Source organism: Trichechus manatus, unplaced genomic scaffold (assembly GCF_000243295.1).
Source record: "Trichechus manatus latirostris isolate Lorelei unplaced genomic scaffold, TriManLat1.0 scaffold00005, whole genome shotgun sequence".
Taxonomy (NCBI): Eukaryota; Metazoa; Chordata; class Mammalia; order Sirenia; family Trichechidae; genus Trichechus; species Trichechus manatus.
Window position 1 is genome coordinate 6,242,759 of NW_004443941.1, and position 22,346 is coordinate 6,265,104.

The following is a 22,346-nucleotide window of genomic DNA, read 5'->3' on the forward strand; positions in this document are numbered from 1 at the left end:
CTAGCAGCATAGTGGTTAAGAGCTATGGCTGCTAACTAAAAGGTCAGCAGTTTGAATCTACCAGCCACTCCTTGGAAACCCTATGGGGCAGTTCTGCTCTGTCCTATAGGGTTGCTATGAGTCAGCACCAACTCAATGGCACCTAACAACAACATTATTTTTATTAAACAATCCTTTTCAGAGGTAGGATTACAACAATGTCACAGTAAGTTTCTTCAGTCCCCTAGCCCACCTCTCTTCAATCTGTTTACATGATCAAGCTTTAATCTATACCTTGTCATTATCTTTTATTTGTAGATATCGTTCCTATTGGTTCTTAAGAAGGAGTAGGCCCAGGTAGCACTGGTTTTTACTTTTAAAACCTAGTTAACTATATATCAATTTCACAAGAAGGAAGCCCTAGTGGTGCAAGCAATAAGCTCTCAGATGCTAACAGAAAGGTTGGTGGTTCAAACCCACCCAGCGCCTCCTCTCAGGAAAGACCTGGTGATCTGCTTCCATAAATATTACAGCCTAGAAAACCCTATGGGGCAGGTCTGCTCTGTCACATGGGGTCGCTATGAGTTGGAATCGACTTGATGGCACCTAACAACAATTTCACAGGATATATAAAATGGCCTATTTATCCGAGTGACTTAGAAATGGACAATGACAAAGCAGAACAAGACCGTAGGCCATCAGGAATGTGATGGGGTGGAGGTGGTTTGCAGAGAGATACCTCAGAGAGAAAAGCCTCAGTCACAGGTGAGGCTTCGCTTAGAAAATGCAGCAGCCAGCTCAAGGCCTTGACCCTCTGCCAGCGCAGACTGAGGAAACTTACCACATCTGAATCTAACACTGCGGCATCTCTCAGGGTTGTTATCACTGCAAATGCTGGCAAATGTTCTTGACATAAAACAATAGGAATTCAGCTGTCATTTCTGCATTAGCGAGTCATAAAGCTCTGAAGAAACCCCAGTAGAAATGTTTCCGTCAAGTGCATATGAGAAAACAATAAAAGATACAAGAAAGAGCAAATAATTTCAAAGGGAGATGGCTGTACCTTTACGTAATACCTAAAAAGGACAGAGTTTGTAATCACTGACTTGAAAAAACAATAAATTTCAAAACAAAATTTTTTTTAAAATAGCCAAAACTAAAACCAAGTTCAAAGAGTTATGTAAGTAGATGCTTTTATAGGTTATTATCCAATCATTGGCCAGACTTCACTCGTGGATTTCTCATCCCTCCTCCCTTTTTTATGGAAAGAACCTGTCCTCTCTTTCCCACAATTGGCTAATTGAAGCCAGTATCTCAGGACAGCTCTCTTACGGTCTGAGCTTCCTACATTCTTTCATTGGCTAGAGTAACTGTGGCAACTCTACTTGAAAATACAGGGAAACGAAAGACAGACCAACACCAGGGACCACCCTCTACCTATTAAAAAAAAAATTTTTGCCGTCGAGTCAGTTCCGATTCATGATAACCCCATTGTGTATCAGAGCAGAACTGTGCTTCATAGGGTCTTTAAGAAGATCACCAGGTCTTTCTTCCAAGGTATCCCTGTGTACTTTTCAATTAACTGTCAAGCACTTAACCCTTTGCACCACCCAAGGACTTCACTCTCGATATAGAGCCTCTTAAAGGGAAGGCGGGAATTCAGGAGTAAATTCTAATTACTGATGGCTTATTTTTTAATTTTTTTATTGATTCTTGGGTCAGAATTGTTTTTGTGTATACAAGAGCCCATCATTTCTTCCAAAGCACCACCCTGGGTCTGCCACAGTGATGATCTAAGACGTTCATGAGACTGTCTGGGTCTTAATTTTAAATTTGTCATCTAGAAATCACAAGTTTTAGGATATTTTAAAAAGAAGTTTAGAGTCTTCAGTTGTTGAGGAATACCAAAACTGCATAATCCTTTCATCGCACCATTTAACTTCATAACATGAGAGCCGAACGGACACCAAAGTGGCATAGATAAAGCAAAATAAAATTTCATTTATAAATTACTGTAAATACAAATGTACACACACAAATTCACATCACATTTTGACCACAGAAAAAAAATTCTTGATAACAGGTTCATTATGTTTTGACTGAGCTTTTTTTTTTTTTACTTTCTAGAATTGTAATCTGCCTACTCAAGGCACATTTAGTAAATTATTCCCAGAAGTAAAATGGTTTGGGGAAATATTTACTTGAAACTACACTAACCTATCTCTCCCAGAAAAATAAGATCAAATTGAATCCTTTGCACTTTGAAATTTGCAGTGAAGGATTTATACATACATGGTACCCCAAAAGTTGCAAAACAGCAGTGCCAGAATTTGCACAGCCATGAGGAAACAAACGGAGAAAAAAATGTGTAAGATTACCGTTTGATTATTCTCAATGTCTGGGAAGAGTTTTAAAGATTTGTCAGTAAAAATTATCTCAAAAGCATAATGTTGGGTGAAAAGAGCAAGATCAGACAATTTCTTTAGATTTTAAAACACACAAAACAATACCATACACTCTAATGGGTACATTCGGGTATAATAAAAAACCAAACCAAACCTGTTGCTGTTGAGTCAATTCTGACTCATAACAACCCTGTAGGACAGAGCAGAACTGCCTCATAGGGTTTCCAAGAAATGGCTGATGGATTTGAACTGCCGACCTTTTGGTTAGCAGCCAAGCTCTTAACCAGTGCGCCACCAGGGCTCCGTAGAGTTAGTCTATCAAAACAAACCAACCAACCAACCTGTTGCCATCCAGTCGATTCTGACTCATAGCGACCCTACAGGACAGAGGAGAACTGCCCCTTAGGGTTTCCAAGGAGCAGCTGGTATAATGTATAATAAAAGCATAAAAATATCTCAAGGAAGGAGTCACACATACGAGGATAGTGGTCACTTCCAGGGAAGGGGGTAAAGGAACAAGGGTGGGGTGAGGCTGTAACTATATCTGAAATGTTTCATTTCTTAACACAAGAAAGTGAGCTGAGGCCAGCATGGCAAAGGTTAGCATTTGTTCAATCTGAGCAGTACACACCAGTGTCTATGAAACTGCCTTCTCACCAAGGGAAATAATTTATAATTTAAAACATTTTCCGTATAACCCTACTAGAGAGTAATGTTTTGAGGATACAGTAAACGCTCAATTTCTTTAAGGCCGACGGCCAAATGGAGGCAATGCCAACATCGTCACAACTGATCACAATGCTTTCTGTGCTGTGTGTCGTTTTCAACAGACATAGACGAGTGTACGGCAGGAACGCACAACTGCAGGGCCGACCAAGTCTGTATCAATTTACGCGGCTCCTTCACCTGCCAGTGCCCCCCCGGGTATCAGAGCCGAGGAGAGCAGTGCGTTGGTAAGTACCCCGGCACCACAGGCCAAGCCCTGTACTGAGCATCCTAATTGTGTAAACCTCAAGCATTCAAAGCAAAGTGCTGACATTTATTTGGAGAGTTACAGCTAACAACTGCTTATTCTTTCATTGACTATCAGTCCATTTTCCACACTAACATGCTAGACTAAGCAGAAGCCGAAATTTGGGGTATGAATAGGACCCTAAATGGAGCCGAGAAAGTAATTTTAAGTTTGGGGGCCACAGCACTAAAACACAGATGATCGGGGCTTCGTTCACTGTTTATGGCATAGCACGGTGTATAGGGCAGAATCCCAGATCTATCCCTGACTCGTTTTGAGGCTTTGGGCAAGTTACTTAAATTTGCTGTATCTCGGTGTTTTATGGGTAACATGGGATGATAATAGTCCCTTCCTCACAGGGCTGTCACTAGCAATAGACGACTTCATGTATAGGATGTACTTAGAACTTAGGATCGCCGCCTGGTCCTGTGCCATGTACGGTGTGCGATTATCAGGTAGGGGCAGTGGTGGCTCAGAGGTAGGATTCTCGCCTTCCGCAGAGGAGACCTGTGTTTGATTCCCGGCCAGCGCACCTCAAGCACAGCCACCGTCTGTCAGTGGAGACTTGCGTGTCGCTATGATGCCAGTTTTCAGCACAGCTAAGACAAACGGGGAAGAAAGGCCTGGTGGTCTCCTTCTAAAAATCAGCCAGTGAAAACCCTATGGGTCACAACGATCCTATCCCGTTGTGCGTGGGGTCACCACGAGTCGGGGGCCAACGGGCTGACAGCTAACCACAACGTTTGCATATGCCGTCATTTAACGGACGTGTACCAAACACTCGTTCTGTTGTAAGCCTGTGCCTGGAGCCAGGAATCCAAGGCCAAGGAGAGCACGTGTCTCTACCTGAGGGTCTGGGAACCCAAGCTCCCGGGGGCCAGGGGCCAGGTCTGCTGTATCCCCTCTGTCTCCTCAGTCCCTGAAGACTGCCCGCCACATGACTGGATAGAAGAACACGGAGCAGGGAGGAAGACTGGGGAAAAATGGAGATATAAAAGAAAGTGTTCTGGGCACAATCTTGAGCCCAGCACTAGCCAGGCAACTCTGTAACTGACTCCCTCTGTCCATTTATTTACATACCACCTCTTACCACAGATCAGCAAGGAATCCTTATTTCTCGTAGGAACAGAGGGTGGGGCCGTGGGGACAGGCAGCCCACATCAGCTTTCTCCTGAGAATGTGAGCTGTTGACATTCGGATGTCAACACTGTCCTCCCCGTGGGCACCAGCCTGGCTCTGTTGCCATCGGGCCGTGGCTGGAGGCTGGGGTCAGTGCCCAGCCTCTGATGAAGCCCAGCGTTTGGAGTGACTAAAACTCTGATTCAGGGAAAGATGATGTGGAAAACTCAACAGGCACCAAAGTTTTGCTCACTGTATTAGTCAGGAAAATAAACATTTGAGGGCATAAAAAGTACAGACAAAGAACTAACTCAGCTTACTATGGGGAGAATCAAAGAGGCTGGAATCTGTGGTCACAGCCCGTTGTGATATAGCAGGGAGGCACATTCCCCCACAGGGCATAGAAGGTCTTCTCCCAACTGACCCTTGCCCATCTCTGCTGCATCAACATCACCACTCTAAAAAATACTACACTCCAACTTTTTCTCACTAGTTATAGTTCCCCATAAACATCATGTAATCACAATTGGATGCCTCGAAACAACTTCTTTCCAGCACCAGGAAACAGGCAAACTCCCTTTAACTATCAGCTCTCATCTCAAAGTCACCTCCACCAGGAAGTCTTCTGTGACCTACCCAAGTACAGTTAGTCCCTCCCTCCCCTGTCAGTCCTTTTCAAATTCTAGGGAGGGATCCTTTTTTATAAATTTCTAATCTGTTACAGACCAATATTTTTGTAAAGTACAATAAAACTGTTGTGGTAATGTCAAGGAGCCCTGGTGGCGCAGTGGTTAAGAGCTCGGCTGCTAACCAAAAGGTCGGCAGTTTGAATCCACTTGCCACCCCTTGGAAACCCTTATGAGGCAATTCTATAGGGTCGCTGTGAGTCAGAATTGACTCGACGGCAGTGGGCTTTGGTAATGTCAAATTGCTATTCCTAAACACGTACCCCTGATTTCTGTACTTACTCCTTGCAGACTGATCCAAACAGTCCGTGGACTAGAGGCGGTCAGCCGGCCACACTAAGAGAAGCACGGTGCTCTCCCGTCTGGTGTCCACATTTCTACTGTTAATGCTACCATTCCACGGAGTACTTTATTGTCATGCCGGTCTTCTGTGCTAGACAGAAGGAGAACATATGTATACTTATTACCCTTCTAAACCTGCAGTGCCAGGCACAATGCTAGCAGTTAACAGTGTCCAATGAATGTTTGCTGGTTAAGAAGACATGCGTCATTCATTCATCAAATATTTACTGAGGGCCAACTGTGTGCCAAGCACTGTCCTCGGTGCTGGGCTATAGCAGTGGACAGACAGATTCTACAAAATCACAGCCCTCATGGAGCTTTTAGAAAGTACCACTTACACAAATTAACTATCAAAACTGGAACCTGGCTAGAAGGAGCCGTAGTGGCACAGTGGTTAAGCGCTCAGCTGCTAACTGAAAGGTCGGCAGTTTAAACCCACCAGCTGCTTTACGGGAGAAAAGACCTGGTGATCTGCTCCCGTAAAGATTACAGCCTAGGAAACTCTATGGGGCAGTTCTACCCTGTCCTACAGGGTCGCTGTGAGTCACAATCGACTCAACGGCATACCACAATAGGAAGCACTGGGCCAAAATTGCTCTTAATTGGTATGACGTTTGTATTCATTCAGCTAGTTCATTGAGCACCTACTATGCCAGGCCCTGTTCCCGGTGTTCAGGATGCAGCAAAGAGTGAACAGACAAAATATTCTTTAACTCTACCTCAAGGAGAGGAGACAGGTCTTACCTGCCATACATTATAGTGGGAAAGACAGACAAATAAACACTTAACATCAGGTTGTGCCAAGGACTACAGAGAACTATAAAGCAGGATAAGGGGAGAGATGAGGAAGAAGAAGCTATTTCATGTGGGTGAGTAGGGATGGCTTCCCAGAGGAGATGCATTTGAGCGGAGACCTGAACGAAGTAAGGGAAGAAGCCACGTGACTATCCTTATCATTTATTTCCATATTCAGGTTAAATCAAATATATCTTGCAGCTTATTGATAATGAGAAAAAACCAAACCCATGCTGTTGAGTCGATTCTGACTCATGGTGACCCCACATGCTTTGGAGCAGAACTGCGCACAGGGTTTTCAATGGCTGTGACCTTTCCGAAGTAGATTACCAGGTTTTTCTTCTGAGGCACCTCTGGGTGGATTCAAACTGTCAGCATTTAGGTTAGCAACCAAGCACTTAACCATGTGCTCCACCCAGGGACTTCTTTACGAATAATTGATCCCATTTATTTTTACCTGCTATGTGCCAGGAACTTCACCTGCATTATCTCGTGTGACCCTCCCAACAACTCTACCACGCTGTTCCAGAGAAACTGGAAGCTCAGAGAGGTTAATACCAAACTGGTCATTGCCAGAACCTAGATCCAAACTCCAGTCACCCTGAGGCTCCTTGAGCCCACTGCCTCCCCTATTTTTAGCTATTAAAGTACCCAAAGAGCTCAGCATAAAGTTTTGTTTTGTTATTTTTTGTAACATAAAACGGTGTCACAATATGGTGCTACATTGTACATGACTATTGTTTGAAATCACACCTGCCGTGTTGGAATTGTCACAAAGTGTACAGTTGTGAATTAATGACGTTATCACACTGCTAAGATGTTAGTCCTACTCTTCAAGTTCTCAGTTGAGCGTTTTAGAGTTAGAAATGTTTATACGAGAAGGACATGGGCTGGAATGCTCCGTCAATGTGTCAGAAGGGAACTCTCAAGAGGTAATTTGTTTGGCATCCTGTTCTCTCCACAGCGTTCCGTCATTTGATTCTCACAGAAACTTCGTAAGATAGGCATGGCAAGCATTGGTACGCACGTTTTACAGAAATAAAAACCAGGGCACTCAACGGTCAAGGGCCTTAGTCAAGGTCACTATCTGAAAGGCAGCCCACACCGCCTCTTCCTTAGTTCTGCGCTCACATCACTCAATTCTTCCGTAGTTCTTTTTTACTTCTGTCATTCTAAATCAGCTTTTAGCTGCCCCGCACCTCAACTGACATTTTTCCATATATATGAAATTGTCTTAAGTACTTTTCTCCCTTTAAACCTCAACCCGCACAACCAGGTTTCTTTGCCACTGAATGGTGTGAATCATCCAGTCTCTGCTCCTAATATCTAACTTAACTGCGGGATGCAGACCAAAGTGTATTCAAAATACATACACCCTGATTTTAACAACAACAACAACCAAAGAAAAAATCCAGAAAAAGACAGTGATTTGCAAATGAGGTCTTCTCTAACAGGTCGTCTAGATAATGCTCTACTAAGAACTTGAAAGCCAGCAGCTGGGGGTAGTCAGTAACGCGGTTCTTTCTTTGTGTGTGTGATGATGCAGACATAGATGAATGTACCATCACTCCATATTGCCACCAAAGATGTGTGAACACGCCAGGCTCCTTTTATTGCCAGTGCAGTCCTGGGTTCCAGCTGGCAGCGAACAACTACACCTGTGTAGGTAAGCCTTTTGGGACCTGCCATCCAGAATCGCTGGTTTTTGTCTTCAAAAAGAAAAAAGCAAATCCCGTGCCACGTTGCAGAATTTCCACATTTCTGTGTTCTCAAGTGAACTGGTTTTTATCAACTTCCCTTAAGCAATCATAAAGCCGAACAGACAATAACCAATCTGTTTCTTAAAACATATCAAGATGTGAATGGAAAACTTTTTTAACTTTGGTTTTAGTTCTCCTCTTTGAGTGTATTTAAATAAAAAAAAACAAACTGCAGATCAATTGATATACACACACCAGTTGGTCAACCGTATGTGATATAAATGCTAGAGGTGTCAAAGGGGTTGCTGCAAGTTCACGTACGTAAACTTCCCACTGAAAAGGCATCTGATTTTTACATGCTGCTTCTCCCTTTTCAGAATGCAGTGTCACGGCACACAGTTTTAAGATTGGCATGACATGGAAAGAATCTAGTGCCAGGAAAAATGCCTTTTCACAATATTTTCAGTGCCTCAGATCATTGCAAAACTCCGTATGGGTCTCAAAGGCTTATGTTATAATTGTAATGGAATTTAACAGAACCCATTTAAAAAGTAATAAATAGCCCAGATAAATCTTCACTACAACATGCTGAGAGACTGTATCAGTATGTGTGTCTTATATCAATAATTTATAGACTTGGATTTTGTATCTGAACAGCAACAAAAGAAAAGAGATGGTGGAATGTATATTTATTAGAAGCATGAAATTCTCTTGGAAAGGTTCATCAAACAACATCAAACTAAATGTCATTCCTAGAAAAAAATTGTTCTGGTATTTCTAAAAGGAGTATTAGACATACGTTTGAAGTTTTTCCAACAAATATGAAACCAGAATGGATATTCTCCAATGAGCTTCTGCAGGGCAAAGAATTCAGCTAGGGAATCACTCACTTATCATCAGATAACATAGGTACAAAAGAGCAAGGATCTGTTTAAAGATATATATCTACATATAACCTCTCCTTTCAGATATAAATGAATGTGATGCCAGCAATCAATGTGCTCAACAATGCTACAATATTCTTGGTTCATTCATCTGTCAGTGTAATCAAGGATACGAGCTCAGCAGTGACAGGCTCAACTGCGAAGGTAAAGTGTTTTCCAAATAATGTGTAATAAGAGTCCAGTTCAGGGTTGCCGTTCCTTTATGTGGTGATGTACCTGTTTGTGAAAACAAGAGTTTTATCCATGGAAATTCTTTTTTTTTTTAAGATCCAGTTCATCAGTTGTAGCATCAGCTTTCCAGTATACTACCAAGAAAAAAGAGAAGACACAAAATAGGTGAAATGGTAGACACAGTGGGGGTCTATTCACTAGAAGGGCTGCTCTAGATCCTTGCTTCTCAAAGTGTGATCCGATGACCAACAGCATTGGTGCCTCCTGGGAGCTGGAGAGAAATGCAGAATCTCAGGCACAAATCCCAAACCTACAGTCAGGATCTGCATTTTAACAATCTCTCTGGGTGACAGGTGTGCACATTTCACCGTGAGAAGGGCTGAGGGCATGTCAAAAATATTAGACTAGAAACCAAGAGACCTGGTCCCTAGTCTTATTCCTGTCATGGGGTGACTCAGGCATACTTCTTAAGCTGCCTGGGCTTCACTTTCCACTGGAGTAGAAGGAGGACCATTTAACTGGATGGACGACCCACAGAGACCATTACATATGCATGTTCCACTGTGTAACTCAAAAGGCATAAGACATTCCTGAGAGAGAGTCCACTGACACTTGATTTTCTTGGCTTCCTCATGACCCTCCCAGCTTTACTTGGGGGCCACAAAGGTCAGACCCCACCCAGAGAGGCCTCACACCATGCTATTGTGCTCAAAACCAAATGGGGCTGGCTCAGAACAGCTGCCTCTGCCCTTCTGAGCAAGCTATTGGGACATCACCATTCAGAAATGCAAAGCATTCTTCCCCTGAAGGCCAGACCCTGCCAAGACATCACCCTCTTTGGAAGCTAGTGCAGGGATGGGACTTGGAGCCGAAAGCTCAGATGAACTCGGGCAGCAGAGCCACCCACTTTCTGAGAAGGCAAATGTGCATCTGCAGTATGGGTGGGTCTGCAGAGCCCAAAGTGAAGAGTCAACCACAAGCCAATCATTCACTCTGTTAAGCTAATATGGAGAGAGGTCCAGGATTAGCCAAACTGTCAGCAATGATTCAGTAAAAATGACGGTAAGAAAAACTCTTTGTGCTATGAAATCATAGAGGAAATGAGCTGATATTGTTAGAATTTGCCCTTGAGCTTCTTATAAAATACTGGTAACTCTATTTCAGAGTTTGCAGTGTTTTTACCCTCTTTAGCTCATCTGGAAAAAACAAATCATCAAAGTAGTATAAGTTTTTCAACTCTGTGTCCTTGCTTTGTCTAATTCAACAGACATTGATGAATGCAGAACCTCCAGCTACCTGTGTCAGTATCAATGTGTCAATGAACCTGGGAAGTTCTCATGCATGTGCCCCCAGGGATATCAAGTGATGAGAAGTAGAACATGTCAGGGTAAGCTTCATATTTTCTCATGCCTGCTGTGATGGTTCATTGTATGCTTCTTTAGAGAACCCTAACTGATACATCTGTTAAGTGTTCATTCAGTTAGCCAGGAAGGGCAGAGGGGGCGTTATAGGATTCGCTACCATGGACTTCCGTTTTTCCCACCTTGAATTTGAGCTCTGTCTTCCCCTGTCCATCATGAGGTTTGCACATCTCATAAAGAGGGTACTCAGTGTTAATGACTTTTCTTGAAATTTAGAGTAATCACCTTTTTTTTTCTTGAACTATACATAATTTTAATAAAATAATGACATCCCTTCTTTATAGCCTTCATAATCTCGATGATATGCATCTTCCAACCACCAGAAAAGATTTGATCATTAAAATATTTTACCGTGACTTTGAGCCTAGAGCCTAAGCTTAATGTGTGTGCTAGGCATTCTTCAAACCAGTCTCAATTCTCTAAAACCCCAAGATTATACATTAGGTGGTAGTTTAGGTCCTGAGAAAATCAGCCTAATGTGGACTAAAAAGTGCTTGAGTTCTTTGGAGAAAACATTTGATCCAAATATAGCTAATATCTTTGGATCCAGTTTCGAAATAAGACACTCAGGTGATCTTCGCACCTACACATAGATGGAAGAGGCAGCTTTCTACAGGGTGTGATTTCAGAGTCTCTCAGGAAGATCGGAAAATACACGCACTCTTCCTCCATAGCTAATGTTGCACGTGCTTTAAAATTGCTTTAACACAGAAAAGACTACTTAGTCAAGACCAAAAATGTAAATAACCACAGAAAAGCTAGTATGACCCTTAAATTTACATAAAGCAGTAGGGGAGTGAAAAAAAAAATGATTGAACTTGAAGACAAACCTGTACAAGTCCCAGCTCTACTGTGTTCTGTCTGTACCATCTTGAACAAATTACCAAACTTCTCTAAGATTCAGCTTTCTTGCTGGGAAAAGGGAGTTGAAGGAACAAAATGGAACACAATATGTAAAAAGGTTGTGTAAATTATAAAGCCTGTACAATTCTAGGTGTTATGAAATTTGCCCAGCAGTGTAAAGGACTAGTAGCAAATCTTTTCTAGAGAGTTTTTTTAATCAGAATTGGAGAGTGGGCACATATGGGCAGTAAAGAGAGAGGAGAATGTTAAGAGGAGACACTGGAAATTTTCAGTCTATACCATGACTTTGCAGGGAAAGTTTTAACTTAGAGGAAGATCCATGACCTGGGATTTTATTTTGCATACGATTATTCAGCTAGACTCCAACCACTAAGTATGGGCATAATCACAATGTTGTTCATTGCACAATGAACATCTTTATAACTCTTTCCAGGTTACTAGAGACTCTGTAAATGTTAATTGGAGGAAAACACTGCATATCTATGATTTTACTTTCTGGATCCTCACTGTGGGACTGTTAACATGAATATTACATGCAGGAAAATGTCAGCCAGTGGGATAGCTTAACCAATTTCCCTGGAGTCCTTAAAACAAAGGCCTATGCATTTCTGACCATAAATGGATTTGATGCTCAGCAAAGGACAGAAGCAAATTAACATACAATGGAATTTTGTTATGAGTCATAATCTACTCGATGAGAATTTTTTTTTAGTCTATATTATATCTGTTACAATTAAAGGTAAAACAAGGCACTGAAATTGCAAATGAGTATCATGAGTATTATATCTTGAAGATGTGCAGCTTCAGAATGCTTGGTTAAGCCAGAACTTTTATTTTTTTTTCTAAGCCAGAACATTTTTTGTGAAAGAGAGTTACATTCTTTTAAAGTACAACATAATTGCTTTCCCCCACTAAAACCATTCCTTCCCAGACTCATCTGTAGAACTAAATCACAACTGGAAAAGTCTGGATTCTTACCTTCCTCCAAAAGGTTTATTTGGGGGATGAAATAATTGTTCTCATTTCCACAGCCTTGCAAAAATAAAAAATACACACACATGCACACACACTCATTGAATATTTTAACACTATTAATAATTTCTGAAAAAGCTTCCAGAAGGATTAAGGTATTCATTATGCTATGTTCTAAATTAATACTAAATGAAATTATAACATAAAATTTCCTTTTGCCTCTCTATAACAAACCAGTCTTAGTTTCCCTACAACTAAACAATACCCAAGAAACCACTGAAAAGACAAGTCAACTGCGATTTCTTCTGAAGGATCTAAGTTTCTTTGTTTAGGCATAACCAGCCCAAAAGAGGACACTTCTCGTAACTGACTCTTGGAAGCTACGTAGCTTTTCCAGTCTCCTTCTGGGCTCAGGATAACTTTAGCCAGTTTGGAGGCTAAAAGAAAACGTTTTTCTCTAAAGACGAGGCGTGGAATAATTCTCCTTTAGAGGGTGCGGTACCAGATACCTCTCGCTCGCTGTGTGAGCTTGGACCAGTCACTTAGCCCTTATTTGAGTTTCCTCCACGTCCAATGGACAGAATTATCTTTCTTACCCATCTCCACATGGTTTGTGAGAGGAGCAACTTAGTCCAATTTAATATTTCTTGAAAACCAAGTGTTCTCAATGCAGTAATGGTAGGTGATGAAATGTATCAAAAGATGGGTATGATATGTCTGCCTTCAAGGAGTCCAGAAGCTAATAGAAGGGCTAAGACAAACACACAGGTTTCAAGAAAGCAAAGCAGAAAGCAATCAAGGGCCTAGAAGAGCAGCACAGAGCTATGAGAACTCAGAGAAGAGAAAGAGATCATATCCCAGCCCCTTGCTATTGACTGGCTTGCAGCAAGAATTCAGTAAATTACTGAATGAATGGCTGACTGAAAATATCCATCTGTGGGAAGTCACGATTTGGATAAGTCACGATTTTATTGGATAAAATATAAATCACTACTCAGATGTAAAGGGATACAGATGTAGATATGGATGTGGATGGAGTCCCTCGGTGGTACAAACGGTTAACATGCTCGGCTGCTAACCCAGAGGTTAGAGGTTCCAGTCCACCCAGAGGTGCCTCAGAAGAAAGTCCTGGCAAACTGCCTTTGAAAAATCAGCCGTTGGAAACCCAACGGAGTACAGTTCTACCCTGACACACATGGGGTACCATGAGTCAGAATGAACAAGGCAGCAACTGGTCATGGATATTGATAGAGATTTTTGTTGTTGTTTTAAATGTAATGGATTTCTAGTGAAACCGTTCTGGGGATTCCTAATTACCAAATCCAATTCCATCCTTGTCCAGCCTGGTCTATCCTGGTCTGTCTCCTTTCCTGATTCTCTGCCTCTCCGGCTTCCTCGGCACTGCCTTCTCCTTGGCTGCCTCTGGCCACTGACAGCCCGTTTCTCAGCTCCTCTTCTTCCACACGGTTCTCACACAGCTCTGCTGTACGAGGTGGAACTCGACATAGCTTCACTTCTCCTGCCATACTACCCCCTGCGAGGATGTGCAATCCGCTCCCAGAGCAGCAGCTACCACGTGCATGCTAAGGCTTACCAGAACCACACCTCTAGCCCTTAACTCTCTTTCAAGCTCCTGAGCCAGGCGATAAACTGCCCTCTCAATACTTTTTGCTTGCTACTTTCTCATCCTGGAAGGCCCTCCCTGCCACAACCGTGAAAACCTCATGGAACAAACCACCTGTCAAGGTTGAGCTGAGATGCCTCCTCCTTCCTTCAGCCTTCCCTAACCCCCCACTTAGAATTAATCATGTCTTTTTCCAGTCTTCCAAGGCACTTATCTATCTCTTACTTAATTATACTTTATTTTATAATTAACTGCGGCCATATCTATAACCAAAAAACAAACCAGTTGCTGTCAAGTCGATTCCAACTCATGGCGACCCCATATGTGTCAGGGTAGAATTATGCTCCGTAGGGTTTTCAACGGCTGATTTTTCCAAAGTACACCACCAGGCCTTTCTTCCAAGGCACCTCTGGATGGACTTGAACCTCCAACCTTTTGATTAGCAGCCAAGTGCATTAACCGTTTGCATCACCCAGAGAATCCTGCCGTATGTATAAAAACCAAAAACCCGCTGCCATCGAGTTGATTCAGACTCATAGCAACCCCACAGTCCCAACTAAATGGTAATCTCTCTGAGGGCAGGAACTGGGCGTCTTCACTTTTATATAAGCAGGGTCAATGGCTAGCATTTGACTTGGATTCAACAGATGAACAATGCATGCTCAGTAAAATATAATGGAATGACTTCTAAATGGCTTAGCTACATTGTCCTGAATTCAATGTGATGGACTCAGGTCTTAGTCTTGCGTGTAAAAGCAAATTAAACACACTCTATAGTCGCACACACCCCCATCCTTGAAAACCAGAATATGCCACTTCTACAATGTACTTAAGGCGGTAAATTCTTTGACCCTACATCTCTACAGATATAAATGAATGCGAGACCACAAACGAATGCCGGGAGGATGAGATGTGTTGGAATTATCATGGTGGCTTCCGTTGTTACCCGCGAAATCCTTGTCAAGATCCCTACATTCTAACATCAGAGAAGTAAGAAAAATCAGAACTTCTGAAAGCGAGAAACTTCTGGTCTTTACCAGGCGAAGCTTGTGACTGTTCACGTTTATCTCTGCAGCCGCTGTGTCTGCCCGGTCTCCAACGCCGTGTGCCGAGAACTCCCCCAGTCCATAGTCTACAAATACATGAGCATCCGATCTGACAGGTCTGTGCCCTCAGACATCTTCCAGATTCAGGCCACAACTATTTACGCCAACACCATCAATACTTTTCGGATTAAATCTGGGAATGAAAATGGAGAGTTCTACCTAAGAGTAAGTATCCTGCAGGCAGCCTCGGCTGTTGACAAGGGTGGAAATATCCTCTTGGTTTTTTTTTAAGTATTCACATGGAAGGGAAGCTAAGATTTAAAGAGTTTTTATACACGCAGGCTTTGTGTAATACTTTTCTGTGTACATTGTCTCATATCATTTTCTTGGTAACACTGTCAAATAGATATTCATATTTATCTCCATTTTTTACAAAGGAGGAAAGTAAGGCTCAGGGAGATGATGTTAGCTTCCTTAGAGTTACTCAGACACCGACTTACAGACTCTAATGGGGTCATGTGCTGACCAAGCAAAGACAAGCTTATACACACACATGCACACATGCACGCACAGGCACACATGCATGCACGCACACACACACCAAATAGGTACCACAAATCAGTGGTAGTTATTTAATTGTAAGTAGAAAAAATAATTCCTGGAGAGCTTTTCGAAAATCAAAAATTCCTTATTCTTACATTTACAGGATTGTTCACATTTGCACCAAAACTAAAACCCCTAGGTTTCTGAGACTGCCCGTCCCCCCGACCTCACGTATCCTGTGTCAGTGGCTGCAGCGTTCTTGCAAACTTTCAGCCGACACGGTGAGGTCCCCTGTGCCTTTGCCTTCCTTGCCCACATCACACCCTCTCTGAAGTCTGCCATTTCTTTCTTTACTTTGTCTCCTGGCTTGGCTTGGCTTCCCCAGGCCCCTGCCTCTCTTCTTTATACTGGGTCTGTTCACCTCCTCAATCCCCTCCAGAGGCTTCCTAGCTGATCTCCCTGACTCCAGCTCCTCAGCCTTCCAGTTCCCCCTGCAGAATCTCAGCAAGTTCATTTTAGGTTAAAATTCTGACATGTCTTCAATACCACTCATATGAACATGAGGGCACCCTACCAAGCAGTTTACAGGGTTACAGTAACTGTTTAATGCTAAGGATGTTATTCATCCACTTACAATTTTCTCAAAACTCCTCTGGGCAGCCTTCATTTTCCACCAAATTTTAAAGTCAATATTTCATTTTGAGAGTATGAGAACAATCCGAAAATCCATGCTCATGGTTGATGGCAGTGGGTTTGGTTTGGGACTTTTTTTTGGGGGGGGAGGTTTACAGATTGTAAATGTTTACGTGTTTATCCTTGTCTTTGACATATTAAGTTCCCTTCCAGCTACAGAGTTATGTGACTCTGTTTCTTTGCCAGTAAATTAGAAATGATTAATTTCTCATGACCAACTTCTGAAGAGAAAAACTCAACCCAAAATACAATCTATTAATATTCTTTTTTCTATTAGGAAAGAATAAACTTCTTTAACATTTGATGTTTTAAATTTGAAATATACCAGATACATAAGAAATTTCCTTTAATTGAATTTCACACATTTCAGATAATGCCAATTTAATAATTCTAGCCCAAACACAGAACATTTGTAACTCCATGACAGTTAAATAAGTTTATCTCAAAATCTTCTTTAAAAATAATTTTCCACTATGAACTCTGAACCATAACTTAGGAAAATAAAATTTCCTAGCAGAATCAACAAACAGTGAAACAAAGTTTCAGTGCGTTTTTTTTCCTGTGGAATAAACATGGCACTTTGAAAGTTGTTTATAATTTGTATCACTGCATTTCTCAACTTGATATTTTCAAATATAAAAGCAGACAGTTTTCCCAAATAAAAAAATTAGAATTCTTTTCTCATGAATGAAATAAAACATGGCCAATTTTGACAATCCAGAGTTAAATAATTTTAAATTATTTTAAACAAAAAACTATTTGAAACAATAAAAACCGACATTCAAGACTTTATTTCATATCACATAATTCCAAAAGTAGGTAGATCAAATCCTGCAAAGTTGCTTAACTGAAACTCCACTTGTACCAAAACCAAAAAAACAAGCCAGTTGCTGTCGAGTCGATTCCACAATCCTATAGGGCAGAGTAGAGCCAACCCACAGGGTTTCCAAAGGGCAGTGCTGGATTCGAACTGCCAACCTTTTGGTTAACAGCCGAGCTCTTAATCACTACACCACCAGGGCTCCTCCACTTGTACAGAGGGCATTTAATACATAAGAATCAACCAGCAGACCTTACTTAGGCACCTACTGTGTGTGCTCATCTCCATGCTAGATGCTGTGAGGAATGAAAGACATAGAATGCACAGTTCTTGATTTCAAAGAGCTGGAAATGTTACTAGGAGGCGAAAGTGAACATGCACGAAAAAAGGGCACAATTTTGTGCTTACTTCCATGGCTATGAAGACGTCAGAGAATTAATGTGAGCTGGAATGGAAGATTTCTTAATGGTCAGGAGACTTGACCTGGTCATTGAAAGGATACGTGGGATACAGGATTTATATTTCTATTCCCTTTGGAAGAAGATGGAAAAGGGGATATCTTAGCTATCCAGTGCTGGTATAACAAAAATACCACAAGTGGATGGCTTTAACAAAGAGAAATTCAGTCTCTCACAGTCTAGGAGGCTACAAGTCCAAATCAGGGCGCCAGCTCCAGGGGAAGGCTTTCTCTCTTTGTCAGCTCTGGGGGAAGGCCTTTGTCATCAAACTTCCCTGGTTGAGGAGCTTCTTTGGACCCCAGGTCCAAAGGACACACTATTCTCCTGGCTCTTGTTTCTTGGTCGTATGAAGTCCCCAAGTGCCTCTGCTCACTTCTGTCTTTTTTATCTCAAAAGAGACTGACTCAAGACACAATCCAATTGTGTAGATTGAGTCCTGCCTCTTTAACATAACTGCCACTAATCCCATCTCACCAGCAGCATAGAGATAGGATTTGCAACACATAGGAAAATCACATCAGATGACAAAATGGTGGACAATCACTCAGTACTGGGAATCATGGCCTAGCCAATTTGATACACATATTTTTGGGGACACAATTCAATCCATGACAGGGGACATATTGGAAAGAAGTGGTACATGGAATTGAAGGTAGACTAGCACCCCCACCTCCATTATCAGTCCCTTTGACCACACCTTGCTTTTGTTCATCACCCTTATCACCACCTGGCATGTTATTCATTTGTCTGTGTCACCCGCTAAAATGTAAGCACCATGACAGCAGACACTCTGCCTATCTGTTCACTACTCTATCTTCAGCACATAGAAGGGACCCTGCACATAGCAGGTGCTCAAAAAATATTTCTAAACCAACAGACTAATTCAATCAACTGTTACCTGCAGGGTATTAACAACTATTGCCTACAAGAGGGTAAGCACTATACAAGGTCCTAGAAAACAGATGGAATAGTTAAATGTGCGTCCTTGATGTGAAATAGAAAAGAATAAAATTCAGAAGTACTTTTGAAACTGAAAAAAAAAAAAAAAAAAAGATGCCTGGCTACGCTGTAGAGCCTGGATTGCAGCCGGGCAAGAATGGAAGTGGGAAGCAGTGACAAGTTTAAGAGATGGGAGACGAGGAGGCAGCAGTGGGTCAAAAGAAAATGGACATATGTATGAAGATGTAGGAAGAGCAGGACTTGGTGTCCCATTTGCTATGGGGGAGGAGGAAGAAGGAGGCAACAAGAATGACCCTCAAGTTTCTGTCTTTCGAGCTGGCGTAGAGGGGAAGGTGAGTAGTTCAGTTTGGACATACTGAGTCCTGAGCCCCATGAGGCAACACACAGATAGCTGGATATGTGTGCTTGGAACTCAAAATAGAGATTTTCAAGTCACTGGGAAATAGGTGACAACTGAAGCTAGGGATATAGGTGAGATGGACAAGGAAGAGTGCATAGGAAATGGATGAGATCACTCAAAAGAGAAGAGGGCCTGGGATAAAGCGGGCTAGATTAAGAAGAATGTTCCTTTCCATAACATAATCTGGGCATGCTCGGAATCGTCCAGTACCTTAGTCCGCAAATTTCCTGGCCATCTCATGCTACTCTCTCACCAAACCCCCTGCCCTCACTCCTGCTTGATCTGCTCTTCACCCTCAAAGTGAAATTAGTCCCCTGGCCCCTCCATTTTATTCCAGTCCATCAACTGCTTGGTAGACACCTGAGTTGCTCTGTTGCCTGCCAACCCCTCAACTCCCTGTCCAGCAACTCTGGATCAATCCCAAAATCCACATCTACTTTCATACCCATCTTGACAATGCAGATTGGTAACACTATAAAATCTTGGTCTCCAACTTCAGATGAGTCCTCAGTATGCTCCGCAATCCTGTTACTTTTTCTTAACCTCTCATTCCATTCTCTTCAGCCCCTGATCCCAAGCCTCCCCATTCTCTTTAAATCTCTAAAACCATTTGCCGTCGAGTCCATTCTGACTCATGGTGGCCCCATGTGTGTCAGAGTAGAACTATGCTCCATAGGATTTTTAATGGCTGATTTTTCAGAAGTAGATCACTAGGCCTTTCTTCTGAGGCGCCTCTGGGTGGACTCAAACCACCAACCTTTTGGTTAGGAGCTGAGTGTGTTAACCGTTTGTACCACCCAGGGGAACTCTTTAAGTCCCTACACCTTTCATTTTCAGTAGGTGACCTCACCTCTAACTCTTCTGAAAGCACTGAGGCCAACAGGCAAGAAATCTCTGAACTTCCCATCCCACTCCACTACAGGCTTCAATCCTGTGTCCCCTGCTTTTCTCCTTCTTCTAGTTTCCAAAGACAAGGTTTCACTTCTGTCAATCAAGGCTGACCCATCACCTGTATTCTTCATTCTGTCTCCTCTGGGACCTTGTTCTATCAGACTCCCCTCTGTCTCCTACATATTCAACCTCAGCTCCTACCTCTAGATAGTGCCCTCCCTGTCCCCTCCTTTCATGATGAAGGCTTTTAAAGCACAGTCTGTAATCACAGCTTCTGCTTCCTCACTTCCTGGTCGTGCCTCGGTCTTCTGTTCCCACTACTCTACTGAAGTTGTTCTTGAAAAAAGCCATCAATGACATGCAAACTGCTAAATCCAGAGGGCACTCTGAATTCCCAGTCATCCTCAGCATCCCCCAACATGGATGACCACTCATCTCTCTCCACTTAATCATCTGTTTCTTCTGTTTCCTTCAACGGTTTCTCCTCTGCCCACCAGGGTCAGCCTCCCCCAGAACTGCAGCCTTATCACATATGCATTCTCCTCCATGTTCAATGTCCACCCATTCTAATGACTGCAGGATCCTAACCCGTCTCTGTCCTTGTCCTCTTTCTTGCACTCAGACTCACACATCCTTACTTGCCCTTCCAACCTCATCCCTCTCCACTCCCCAGCATCCATCACCTCTTCATCAAAATGAAACTGCATCCAGGTCTCCTGAAGATACTTATTTGAATAACTTCTATTTATCCTGGGCGACCTTCCTCAGGCATTCAAAAGCCTTCCTTCAGTGCCACCTCTTTTTCCCTGTGTATATACTCTGGTGGCACAGTGGTTAAGAACTCAGGCTGTTAACCAAAAGGTCAGTAGTTCGAATCCACCAGCCACCTTGGAAACCCTGTAGGGCAGTTCTACTCTGTCCTGTAGGGTTGCTATGAGTCAGAATCAACTCGATGGCAACGGGTAATGGGTAAACATGCCTTTATGTATCTTTATGCATGCTCTGTTATGTCCCTGTGTATCTTAGTATTTGCCACATTCTGCTGGAATTAACTATGGACATTTCAATTACTAGAATGTAAGTGGATGCACAGTGTTGAGAAGCAGAAAAATGACAACTTCTACCATTTCAAAAACTACCAGATTCTCACTTGAACTCTAGGAATTATGCAATACAAGTGAAGAGAAATGTTAAAAGAGAGAGAGGAATGGAAAACAAAGAACTCCCCTGAAAAGTCAATCCCTGTACTTTGGAGCTAGTGACTGGGTGGACAAGGGATAAGGTGACGTGTTGGGATCCAAAAGGCCCTAAGTGGTGGCTCTTCTTTTACCCTACCCTCAAAATCCTTCCCCTAAATCTTATAGCAGGTATACTCACAAATAATAGAGACTCCGATTCAAGAAAAATGACCTCCCTCTATTTTTTTTCTTTTCTCTGTCTCTCTTTTTTTTTTTTTTTTTTTTTTAGCAAACAAGTCCTGTAAGTGCAATGCTTGTGCTAGTGAAGACTCTCTCAGGACCCAGAGAGTACATCGTGGACCTCGAGATGCTGACAGTCAACAGTTTAGGGACTTTCCGCACGAGCTCAGTGTTGAGATTGACAATAATCGTGGGGCCATTTGCATTTTAGTCTTTTTATAGGAGTCCACTGCAGGCATTTAAATCGGCCAAAGAATAATGTTACCGTAAAGCACTATTTTATTTATAGACATATCTAGTACATTTACATCTATATTCTGTACACTCACCCATAATTCAAACAATTACACCATGGTATAAAGTGGGCATTTAGTCTGTAAAGATTCAAAGTTTGTCTTTATTACTGTATGTAAATTAAACATTAATCCACTAAACTGGTCTGATTCAAGAGAGCTAAGCATACACTATCTGGTGAAACTTGGATTCTTTCCTTAAAAGTGGGACCGAGCAATGATGATCTTTGCGGTGCTTATGAAGACTTCTGCTGCAGCCACTCCAGTCTCCTAAGGAGGCAGCCATTGTGACATTGAATAGCATGCAAGGTCAAGATTGTCTAGTGAGTTTTTTTAACTGCTTTGTAAGAAAATGAAAAAAGTCAATAAAGATATATTTCTTTAGAAAAATGAGGATCTACCACATTTGTGTTGGCTTTTATTTTTTGATCAGTCTAAAGGCGGCTGTTTATTACATAGTAATAATGCATTATTGTATAACATGCTGATTTCTGAAGGATATTTTAAATTTTGTCTGAAATTTATCATTTATGTATATTAAAAAAAATAGTAAACAAAAATTCTCCAAAATGAATAAAGTATCCACTACAAAATTATTATATTGAGAAATCTATGGGAAGGAGATGAGGAAACAAATTATTTCTCAACCACCCTGGAGCTGATCTGAAGAAGCAAACTCAGTAAATGTAATCCACCCATTGCCGTCGAGTCGATTCCGACTCATAGCAACTCTACAGGACAGAGCAGAACTGCCCCATAGGGTCTCCGAGGAGCAGCTGGTGGATTTGAA

At 42.1% G+C, this 22,346-nt stretch overlaps 1 protein-coding gene across 2 annotated transcripts in view; it reads left to right on the forward strand.

Annotated features, from left to right (window-relative positions):
- Positions 1–21,946, forward strand: part of EFEMP1 (EGF containing fibulin extracellular matrix protein 1) — a 71,149-nt gene extending 49,203 nt beyond the window's left edge. Inside the window, exons 6-12 of one of the 2 annotated variants that reach the window (XM_004369447.1) lie at positions 3,215–3,337; positions 7,885–8,004; positions 9,007–9,126; positions 10,421–10,540; positions 14,901–15,024; positions 15,110–15,305; positions 21,313–21,946. In XM_004369447.1, coding sequence (XP_004369504.1) covers positions 3,215–3,337; positions 7,885–8,004; positions 9,007–9,126; positions 10,421–10,540; positions 14,901–15,024; positions 15,110–15,305; positions 21,313–21,474 — 965 coding nt within the window. In that variant the 3' untranslated portion in view covers positions 21,475–21,946. The remainder of the gene's footprint in view (positions 1–3,214; positions 3,338–7,884; positions 8,005–9,006; positions 9,127–10,420; positions 10,541–14,900; positions 15,025–15,109; positions 15,306–21,312) is intronic. The other variant, XM_023734645.1, reaches the window with a different exon arrangement.
- Positions 21,947–22,346: the final 400 nt, after the last annotated feature.